Below are 12,003 nucleotides of genomic sequence, written 5' to 3'. Positions count from 1 at the left end.
CAAAACAGTACCATAAGAGTTAATTCCCGTGGCTTCCGAAACCAATTTAGCACACGGGAACATTAGTAGAGGAGAGTAAAGTCGTTTCCAGGCTAAAATCCCCGGCCGTTTCCAATGATCAGCTCGACAATAACCGACATTTAAGGTTTACTGCTGGTCCGAACGTCCGCCAGGCCCATTATATAAAGATACCGGCTCTGTATAGCATTTCCAGCTGTTCATAACTCGTCCCACCCACAGGTATCTTTTCCTAGACCTGTTATTAAGTGTTTGATCTTCACTCCAGCGGCGGCGTGACCGGCATAGATTCAAGGGACACACCATAAGGAAATAATAGGAAACAAGCACTTGCTGGCTTGAACGCTTTGGACACCTATAAACAGCCGTTATGCCGGTCATTAGCAGCCGACACTAGAGCTGTAGGTTGCATTTTTAGATCCACTTTGGAGCCGAATGGGCGACCAATATATTCCTGCCCGTCATAAACATCGGCTCTAACAGTAATGGGAGTAAATTCAGGCTGCGCGCACTCCCTTTTAGTCTCAGGGGGCCGAGTGCTCGTTTTAACACGTCAAATAATGGCCGAGCAGTGACCTGGGGAATTGATTCATCACACTGGTTCTGCGCTGCCCGTCTACTCCACTCCCCCGTCACCCCGCCCGCCCGTCACCAAGCCTGCCCGTCACCCCGCTACCCTCTGTCACTCCACCGCCCCTACATGACACCCCCACCCCGAACCCCCCTCCATCATACCCTTCAAAAAGCGAATAAATTTATGGTGACAAAGCCGGCACAGAACGTCACATTATTCTCGCCGGACATATTTCATAGGAGGAGGGAGAATACAGTCGCATTTCCCTCCTAATCTGACAGTTTCCGGGATATTTATGCGTCTTTTTTGCATATACATGTTTTCATTCCGACGCGTGGCAGGGAGCTGTTTCCTTGATCGCCGAATTACCCTCCGGAGGCGTTTGGGTCTGAATTTTGTCCCAAGCGCCGCAGTAACAGACACAAATGAGACTCAATGAACGTTTACTGGCCCTGTCTGCTGCAAGTGGGTATTGGAAACGTGTTTAAAACTTGACACGGCTATTCTGTCCCTCTCCTACCCTTCCTCGTCCCTTCCCCAGCCCCCCTGCGTCACATCATTTAGACTCAATGAACATTTACTGGGCCTGTCTGCTGCAAGTTGGTATTGGAAATATGTTTGATACTTCACACGACTCTTCTTTCCTTGCCCTATCCCTCCTCGTCTCCTCTCCCAGCCTCCCTGTGTCTCTCCCATGCACCCGTCTCCTCCCTCCTCTCCTGGCCGGGATAATAACAGAGGTCGCGGTGCCCGGGTCGCCACCTGACTAGTGTTCCTTCAGGAGTCTGGAGCCGCCCAGACTTCGTGTTTCCATAATAATGCGAAGTTGTCAGGGCGGCCGCGCGGGGTATTTCTTCTCTCGTGTTGACATTAACTTTCCAGTGACTTTCAATTTCGACTTCCTGGGCTTATTTTGCATTCAGCGTCTTTCCTGCCGCGGCCCGCACAGTGAGGATGCCGCCGCGAGGGTGAGAAAACGACTTCACGCCCAAACACGAACAGCGGCGCGACAAACACAAGCACACACACACACACACACACACACACACACACACACACACACACACACACACACACACAGACACACACACATTTTAAGGAAGTACATTTTTATGGGTGTGAGTACATTTCAAGGGAGTAAGTACATTTTTTAAGGGAGTAAGCACATTCTAAAACCTTAAAACATAAAATTCATGTCAACGTATCCTATAGGCCTATATAAAAAATGGCCACCACGGAGCAGAGGCCTTCCCTTCAGAGCTGCACCGCTAACATATGGCTCCCTTCCTTTCCCGGTAATAAAAAAAATGCGAGTTTTATTTTGTGAGGTGAAGACGCGCATGACTTGAGCCTAGTGAGCCGCGCGAAGGAATGCAAGTGTGAGCGTTACCCGGGGATGACGCTCAAGGGCACAAAAAAGTAAACAATATTAAAAAAAAAAAAAAAAGCCCGCTACTCGTTGCATGGTGGGGCGTGACTGGCCGCGTGAGGCGTCTCGGGGGAGCGTCGACAGATTATCGTATTCACCACAACGCATTTATAATTTTTTTAAGCCTCAAACTCTCGTACCTACACAAATATCGACGGAGAATCATCAAAGTTAGCATTGAAACTGTTATTTATTGAGGTTTGTGTTTTTTGCTATAGTTATCGGTCAGAAATTACGAAAATGCAATGCGATGAGTACGATACTTTGGCAACGCTGGTCAGGGGGCGATGCCGGCCCTGGCTATGGCGGCGAGGTCACCCACACGACAAACCTATCATCATGTGGAGCCGCGCCGCTGACCCGGGCCGGACAAACAATCACGGAGCATACACACTTATAATTTTCCTTAGCCCGTCCGCTGCGATTGGCACATATTTTGGCTTTCACTGGTGGCCTGTTAACATATACTCCCAGGTCTTTCTATGCCTCTGTGGTGGATAGTGGAGTGTTTCCCATGTGGTACTGGTATGCTGGATATCCCTTCACTGGTAGCCTGGTAACATATATACACTCCCAGGTCTTTCTCTGCCTCTGTGGTGGATAGTGGAGTGTTTCCCATGTGGTATTGGTATGCTGGATATCCCTTCACTGGTAGCCTGGAAACATATATACACTCCCAGGTCTTTCTCTGCCTCTGTGGTGGATAGTGGAGTGTTTCCCATGTGGTATTGGTATGCTGGATATCCCTTCACTGGTAGCCTGGAAACATATATACACTCCCAGGTCTTTCTCTGCCTCTGTGGTGGATAGTGGAGTGTTTCCCATGTGGTATTGGTATGCTGGATATCCCCTCCCAAGGTGCAGGACTTTACATTTTTCTTCATTGAATTGTAGCAGCCACTGTTTGTTTCATTCTTGTAGCTTGGTGATGTCTTCTTGTACGAAATCCGCAGTCAAGGGGTTAGTTCACACCAAGGGCTAATGCTACGGAGATGGGCACCGAAGCTAAGTGCACCTACAGCGCATGCTCATTTTTTTTTATCGCTCTCCCTCCCCTTCTCTCCCCTACACTTCTCCAGTCATCCTCGTCACGTTCACAGGTCAGTGGTCCTGCGCGCGGTGCCTCGTGGCCGCCAGCGTGACCGAGAACTGAAAACATTCCTCAGAGGCGCCTGAAGACTCTGCATCATATCGACAGGGACATTACCCACGGTTTCTCAAGACGCTGCCATAGATCGGACACTTCGAGGAATACAACCAATTCTCGAGGCTGGTGACGTGCGCTTCAATAGAGGGGAGAGTCTCCAAGGCTCGTTACCCTCAACCCTCCCTGCCGTGCCCTTAACACCAGCCCAGCCATAACCTCTCGGAGTGTTTGACCCTGACGCTTTCGCTGGGCCCTTTCCCACGTTAGAGGCACACCCAGTTCACGCCGCAGACTCTGGTCACACTTAACTGGCATCACCTCGTCCGTGGGAGTTACATAGGTAAATAACGATGATTGGGGAACTCCGCGGTGACGAATGTTATGTTAGAAGACACGACTTTACTTTTAGGTGCCACAAAACACACAGACAGACAGACAAGGCCGTTCCAGAAGAGGCATAGGGTGGTAGATCAGGCTGGGTTTTTTTTAAAGTTATATGAATATTAAATAAAAAGTTCCTTCCATTCGTCACTCACTCACTCACTCACTCTCTCTCTCTCTACCTCTCTCTCGCTTTATATACATGAGAGAAAGATAGATAGATAGATAGATAGATAGATAGGTAAAGATATAGATAAACAAAAAAGATAAATATTTAGATAAGTAGATATATCGGTGAAAAGTTGCACAGATAGATAGATAGATAGACAGATAGAGATAGATAGATGCAGATAGATAGATAAATAGATAGACAGAGGGCAACCACGGAGCATAGCCACGCTGGTTAGCATGAGGACTAATATAGCAAGCGGCAAGCAACCCAACAGCAGTAACAATGTGGTGATGCAGACTCTGGACACACTGGCAAAACAGGTCGCTATTAGGGTCGGGCTGAATACATCGACTCTTTAGTTCGGAGTGTGAATTTACCAACACAAAGTTTCAACGATTAGAGTTCACGCCAGACTGTCTCCTTGGGGCTCATCTGTCTATCTGTCTATCTATCTATCTATGTATTTGTCTTTCAGTGTAATACAACTGATAGAGAAAGAAAGATAGAAGGGAAGGAAGGAAGGAAGAGAGAAAGAAGGAGAGAAAGAAGGAAAGAAGGAAAGGAAGGAAGGAAGGAAGGAAGGAAGAAAGGAAGGAAGGAAGGAAGGAAGGAACACACAACCAACCAACCAACCAACCACCAAACAAACAAACAAACAAACAAAGAAAAAAAAGGAAGAAAGATGAAAAGAAGATCAGGAAAAAGAGAGAGAACGATGGATAGGCCTTTAGAAGGGTCACTCGCTTTGAATACCTTTGAAAATCTTGAAAAGGACACACACACAAAAAATATCCGTCAGGGGAGGGGAGAGGCAACGCGAGCCTGGGAGCCGAGTAGCCATCCTGACCCTCGGTGACACGCGGCGCTCCTGAGGCGAGGCAGACCACAGCCACGCTCGAGGGGCGGCGCGGCGACCAGCCTTGAGGGGAGGGGCGAGGCTGAGGTCGAGGCTTTGAGGCCACGCAATATAAGGGCGGCGACCCTCACCCTCCAACACACTCCAACACGAGCCCCGACACAGCAAGCAGCACAATGAGAGTCCTGGTGAGTCCCCGGCACTGGGGCACGATGGTGTGTGGAAGTATCATATATATGATTATAACTAGTTAGTTTCAGTCTTTTAAGGTATATGTACCGCCATCAGTGTACTTTTGAAATACCGACACAGTAACCAATGCAATACCCGAGGCTGTGTGTTACCCTTGGCCCCGCTGACACCTTCCCCCCCACTCACAGGGCGTGATCCTGCTGGCCACCTGCGCGGCGGCCAGGACGAGGCGTGAGGCAGAGCCCTCCCCCGGCGATCTGGGCCACGGCCTGGGCCACGGCCTGGGCCATGGCCTGGGACATGGCCTGGGACATGGCCTGGGACATGGCCACGGCATCGGCCTCAGTCACGGCTACGGGCTAGGTCACGGGTATGGCCTGGGCTTGGGCCATGGTTTTGGCCACGGACACGGACTTGGCCATGGTATTGGCCATGGTTTAGGGTTTGGACATGGACACGGTTTAGGGCACGGAATTGGCCATGATCTTGGACATGGTCATGGTCATGTTGGTGGGCACGGTGTTGTACATGGTCATGGACATGGTCATGGGCATGGCCTTGGTTATGGCCATGGAGTGGGCCACGGCGGACACACTGTTATCCACGGCGGACACACCGTTGTCCACGGCGGCGTGGGCCACCACCACCATGACGCGGGCCATGTCGTGGCCCACCACGATGCCCACCACGTCGTGGGCTCACCGATTCTGCATGGCCACACTAGCATAGTCCACGGCCACGGGCACGGCCACGGCCATGGCCACGGGCACGGGCACGGCCATGACCTGGGCCACGGACACGTGCAGGTGTACGAGGCGGTGACCGGTCACGGGTACGGCCACGGTGCCACGTACGGCTACAAGGCGGCGGTGTCCCACCCCTACAGCGGCCACTCCTACCAGCGGGTGCACTCCGTGGTGCCGCCCCACCACCACCACGGCCACTCCCTGCACGGCCTGGGCCACCACTAGCACCCCAGGCCTTCCTGCCCCAGCCACCCTCACCCTGTGGACCACGGCCACCACCCTCCCTACGACTCACTGATGTACAGCATAAATTATTACACTACCCTGTTGTTTTCCACCCCGCGCCGCCTGGGCACACGCTGTGAACACGATGCCACATGAGTCTATCACGTTGAGTTTCCCGCAGAGATGTTTTGAGAACCTCAGCTTAAATAATGTAACGGATGCACTCACAGATCCATCGGCGCTATTAAGCCTTCAGTGACGGCACGTAAATAATGGATGGACACCAGGTAATAATGACGATACAAGCGAGCATGCAGTCCATCTTGTAGAAGACCAAATATATGAATAAAAAATTAGATAGATGGATAGATAAACATACATAGATAGATAGATAGATATACACTAGGATGATTATGTGTGTGTGTGTGTGTGTGTCATTCCCCATGGCCTGGTCACGTGCTGGACTTGGAACGACTGAGATACGAGTAAAATCGAGTCATAGGTCTATCTTATTAAACGTCTCGGGCTCCCCCTACGACTATTTCCCAAGACCACAGAGAAGAGTGACCAGGTTTTCAGGGGTGACTTTCCCGTTCAAGGTGCAGAAGCGGCGTTGCCAAATTATCGTACTAACCACATATCGTATCTATCATTTTTATGCCTCAAACTCTCGTACCTACAGAAGTAACGTGAGAAAATCAAAGTTAGCGCAAAAACTGTTGAGTATTGGTGTTTTTCGTTCTTTGTTGTTACAGTTATCGATCAGCAACTACGAAAATGGAATGCGATGAGTACGATAACTTGGCAACGCTGTGCAGAAGCCGTGTAAGACTATCACCGGGATCGCAAAACAGTCCATGAAAAGCCCAACCACTACTACGGGACGCTCTTCAAACAGGGGAAATGATATGCCGATACGTCTACAAATATGGGCTTTTCTTGTTGTGTTTGCTTTCCAGGGATCTAAAAACTGTACCAACACAACGTAATACAAAGCCTTACATCCTATAATACAAGGAAGCGAGGGAGTGGCAGATACGTTTAAAATATGGGCTTTTCTTGTTGTGTTTTCTTTCCAACGATTTTAAAACAGCACTAACACAACGTAATACAAAGCCTTACATCCTATAACACGAAGGAGCGAGGGAGTGGCAGATACGTTTAAAATATGGGCTTTTCTTGTTGTGTTTGCTTTCCAGCGATCTAAAAACGGTACCGCCACAACGTAATACAAAGCCTTACGTCCTATAATACAAGGAAGCGAGGGAGTGGCAGATACGTTTAAAAATATGGGCTTTTCTTGTTGTGTTTACTTTCCAGCGATCTAAAAACAGTACCAACACAACGTAATACAAAGCCTTACATCTTATAATACGAGGGAGGGAGGGAGTGACGGATACGTTTAAAAATATGGGCTTTTCTTGTTGTGTTTACTTTCCAGGGATCTAAAAACAGTACCAACACAACGTAATACAAAGCCTTACATCCTATAATACGAGGGAGCGAGGGAGTGACGGATACGTTTAAAAATATGGGCTTTTCTTGTTGTGTTTGCTTTCCAACGATTTTAAAACAGTACTAACACAACGTAATACAAAGCCTTACATCCTATAATACGAGGAAGCGAGGGAGTGGCAGATACGTTTAAAAATATGGGCTTTTCTTGTTGTGTTTGCTTTCCAGGGATCTAAAAACGGTACCAAAACAACGTAATACAAAACCTTACATCCTATAATACGAGGGAGGGAGGGAGTGACAGATACGTTTAAAAATATGGGCTTTTCTTGTTGTGTTTTCTTTCCAGCGATCTAAAAACAGTACCGCCACAACGTAATACAAAGCCTTACATCCTATAATACGAGGGAGCGAGGGAGTGGCAGATACATTTAAAAATATGGGCTTTTCTTGTTGTGTTTGTATTCCAGGGATCTAAAAATGGTACCAACACAACGTAATACAAAGCCTTACATCCTATAATACGAGGAAGCGAGGGAGTGGCAGATACATTTAAAAATATGGGCTTTTCTTGTTGTGTTTACTTTCCAGCGATCTAAAAACGGTACCAACACAACGTAATACAAAGCCTTACATCCTATAATACGAGGGAGCGAGGGAGTGGCAGATACGTTTAAAAATATGGGCTTTTCTTGTTGTGTTTACTTTCCAGGGATCTAAAAACTGTACCAACACAACGTAATACAAAGCCTTACATCCTATAATACAAGGAAGCGAGGGAGTGACAGATACGTTTAAAAATATGGGCTTTTCTTGTTGTGTTTGTATTCCAGCGATCTAAAAACGGTACCAAAACAACGTAATACAAAGCCTTACATCTTATAATACGAGGGAGCGAGGGAGTGGCAGATACGTCTAAAAATATGGGCTTTTCTTGTTGTGTTTGCTTTCCAACGATTTAAAAACAGCACTAACACAACGTAATACAAATCCTTACATCCTAGTACAGCCATCAACAATACGAGGGAGGGAGGGAGTGACAGATACGGCTAAAAATATGGACTTTATTTTATAGTCTTTAGATTAATGCAGATTTTCACTGACTGACTGATTATATTAAAGATTTATGGACTTAGTGAATTAGTGAGGTTGAAATGCTGCACTGATGAAGGAAAATAACAAGACATAACTAATATATAGAGAGAACACAACGTTATACAAAGCCAATACAAGGGAGAGAGGGAGTGACAGACGCATCGAGTAACACCAGAAAGAGAGAGAAAGGGAAGACTCGTAACCGAATAAAAGATAATTGAATGAAAACATAACAAAGTAAAGTAACCCTGGAGGACGCGTGAGACCGGCATGGATGTGGCCAACGATTTTTATAGCCTGAACAGACCTCCAGCAACACAGCGCAAACGAGGGGTACTGAGACTCCCTCCCTCTGTTTCTCCCTCCCCTCTCAAACCTCCCCATGTTATACCATCCCCTCAAGCTCACATCCCTTGCTATTTCACCCCGATTCCCCTTCGTCCCCCTCCTCCACCGCGGGCCTGAACACGCTGTACCCATCCCTGCTCCTGCTCTCTCCCTCTCCAACATTTCGAAACGGGTTCTCCTCCTCTCGCCCTCTAAGTCCAGCCGGCAAAAATGCAAACATAACCCGACGTGTACGAGCCGCTGCGTTCGTGTAAAAAGGAGAAAAATCCCTCCACGATAGAACGAGAATGCCCGCAGTTGTCAGTGTGTGTGGATGGGTGGGGATGAGGGATGGGGGAGGGGTGGAGAGGGAGGTGTATGTGTGTGTGTGAGGGGGGTGCCTGTGTGTGTGTGTGTGTGTGTGTGTGTGTGTGTGTGTGTCTGCTTGCGTGAGCGTCCTTGCGTGCGTGACGATTGGTACTGCAAGGATTTCCAACGGACACATCAAATTACACCTTACCGAGGGGAGTGCGTTGCCTCACACACACACACACACACACACACACACACACACACACACACTACCCCCCACCCCCCCTACACTCTTACCCTTGCCCTTTCCCCTCCCCCACACACATGTAATCCCCCCACCCCACCCATTTACTCCTCCCCTCTCGACACATACATTCATACACACACCAGCGCGTTGCATCCCTATTCCCTACTCATCCATACAAGAACTACAAGTCATGCGCTGATTTTTATACTGCTCTTCTTCCGTTGCGCTGAGAACTTTATCATCATCATCATCATCATCATCGCCATTAATATCAGTCTATTGCAGGGTACAGGATTTTCGCAAGTGTCTCCATTCTGTCTGTCTTGTGTTGGTGTAAGCTAACCTCTCTCTTTTTTTGGGGGCTGTATGTCCGGTAGGCTTTTCTTGGGGGGTATCTTCGACGGCTCCAGCCCGATAGTGGAGCGGGCGAATTTTATTTTTAGTGGGTGCCGTGATAATTTGACTTTCGCTTAGCTCTATTTTTTTTTTTACGTCTACGCCTATAGCGCCGGTAGGCTTGCTTAAGGGGCCTGGATGGTGTTCGACCCCAGCCCGTCACGGCGCAGGCAAGTGTTTATAGTGGCGCCACCTTCTCTTGATGCCCCCCGGTGCTCCTCTTGCCCGATATCGCTGGTTAGGGTCTGTGTTTCTGTGCATGAGACTCTTTTCACATATGACTTTAGTGATGCGACATAGCTCCAGACGCAAAGCAATATATAGCTAAGGACTTTAAGGGGTTCGTCCTCTCTCTCGTGCCCTCCCGCTGGTACTCTTCTTCAACACTTAAAAATAACCAAACCTGTCTCTCTACGCCCTTTTCAGTTCCTTTTCCCTAAACGTTTATTGATCCGCCATAGTTTCAGCCGCAAAACAGTTTATAGCTAAGACTTTCATGCGGTTCGTCCTCTCCTCTCGCCCTCCCGCTGGTACTCTTCTTCAACACTTAAAAATAACCAAACCCGCCTCTCTACACCTTTCTCAGTTCCTTTTCCCTAGACGTTTAGTGATCCGACATAGCTCCAGACGCAAAGCAATATATAGCTAAGGACTTTAAGGGGTTCGTCCTCTCTCTCGTGCCCTCCCGCTGGTACTCTTCTTCAACACTTAAAAATAACCAAACCCGCCTCTCTACACCTTTCTCAGTTCCTTTTCCCTAGACGTTTAGTGATGCGACATAGCTCCAGACGCAAAGCAATATATAGCTAAGGACTTTAAGGGGTTCGTCCTCTCTCTCGTGCCCTCCCGCTGGTACTCTTCTTCAACACTTAAAATTAACCAAACCTGTCTCTCTGCGCCCTTTTCAGTTCCTTTTCCCTAGACGTTTATTGATCCGCCATAGTTTCAGACACAAAACAGTTTATAGCTAAGACTTTCATGCGGTTCGTCCTCTCTCTCGTGCCCTCCCGCTGGTACTCTTCTTCAACACTTAAAAGCAACCAAACCTGCCTCTCTAGACTCTTTTCAGTTCCTTTTCCCTAGACCAGGGCTACTCAACCATTATGAGCAAAGGTCCAGTTAGACAATACAAATGTATGCAGAGATCCGATTAAATATTGTAGCTGGACCCCAGCTCCAGGAGTAGCAAAATATAATTTTACATTATGAAAGTCCTAGCGATGGATTCTTGCAAGTGTATTTCCTTGACTGATTGTAGGGCCTACAGTCAGGCAAGGAAATATACTTGCAAGAATCTATCACTACCAGGACCATGTAAATCAGTTATATTTTTCTACTGCTGGAACTTGGGGTCCAGTTACAACACTCATAAGGTCCGGATTCGGACCGCGGGCCGCCAGTTGAGTAGCCCTGCCTTAGACGTTTAGTGATCCGCCATAGTTTCAGACGCAAAACAATTAATATAGAGCTACGACTTTCATGCGGTTCGTCCTCTCCTCTCGCCCTCCCGCTGGTACTCTTCTTCAACACTTAAACATAACTAAACCTGCCTCTCTGCGCCCTTTTCAGTTCCTTTTTCCTAGAGGCTTAGTGATCCGCCACAGTTTCAGACGCAAAATAATGTATTTCTAAGGGATTCAACGGAGCTATTCCTGTCACCCTCACGCCGGCGCTGCTTCTAAACGCATATATATCCAAGCCTGCCTTTCTACACCAACCTCTTAGCATTTTCTCTAGACTTTAATGAGACTCCACAGTTTCAGACACAAAATAATGCATTACTAAAGGATTCCGTGGTTCTCTTCCTGTCACCCTCTCGCTGGTGCTGCTTCTAAACGCTTGCATACAACTTTCTCACTAATTGTTTCACTTGTCGGCGGGAAAAAGCGGCGAAATGAGCGTTCAGGCCTCGGAGGGGATGATGACTTCTGCTCTCGAGGCCGCTACCGTTGTCGAGTTTAAATGTTTTCCTCGCGTGGAAGCTGCGGTAACTTTGTGTGTGCCGGGGGTGGGGGGTAGCGGGGGGGGGGAGGGGGGGAGGTGTGTGTATGGGGGGGTATGTGTGTGTGTGTGGGGAGCGGGTACGTGTGTGTGTGTGTGTGTGTGTGTGTTTCTCTGTTCTTGTTTCTCCGTCTCCGTCTCCTCTCCCCTCTCCTCTCCTCTCTCTCTCTCTCTCTCTCTCTCTCTCTCTCTCTCTCTCTCTCTCTCTCTCTCTCTCTCTCTCTCTCTCTCTCTCTCTCTCTCTCTCTCTCTCGGCACGTGTCAAGTTTAATATTGCCAAAGTTGTCCGAGTCTATTTTTCTTCATGAGTTGTGGTTGGCTAATACGTACACACACACACACACACACACACACACACACACACACACACACGAATGCATGCGTGTTTAAAAGTAACTGTAGGCAAAAGGGTGATCGTGAGAGACTGAAA

The 12,003-nt window shown here is 48.2% G+C and overlaps 1 protein-coding gene across 1 annotated transcript; it reads left to right on the top strand.

Moving 5' to 3' along the window:
- Positions 1–4,693: 4,693 nt before the first annotated feature.
- On the top strand, positions 4,694–5,927 carry LOC126988786 (uncharacterized). Its single transcript, XM_050847184.1, has 2 exons — positions 4,694–4,765; positions 4,958–5,927. The coding sequence occupies exons 1-2, from the start codon at positions 4,754–4,756 to the stop codon at positions 5,738–5,740; spliced, it is 795 nt and encodes a 264-aa protein (XP_050703141.1). The 5' UTR covers positions 4,694–4,753; the 3' UTR covers positions 5,741–5,927.
- The last annotated feature ends 6,076 nt before the right edge of the window (positions 5,928–12,003 follow it).

This window comes from Eriocheir sinensis, chromosome 70 (assembly GCF_024679095.1).
Source record: "Eriocheir sinensis breed Jianghai 21 chromosome 70, ASM2467909v1, whole genome shotgun sequence".
Classification (NCBI taxonomy): Eukaryota; Metazoa; Arthropoda; class Malacostraca; order Decapoda; family Varunidae; genus Eriocheir; species Eriocheir sinensis.
This window is presented reverse-complemented; position numbering and strand designations above follow the sequence as displayed.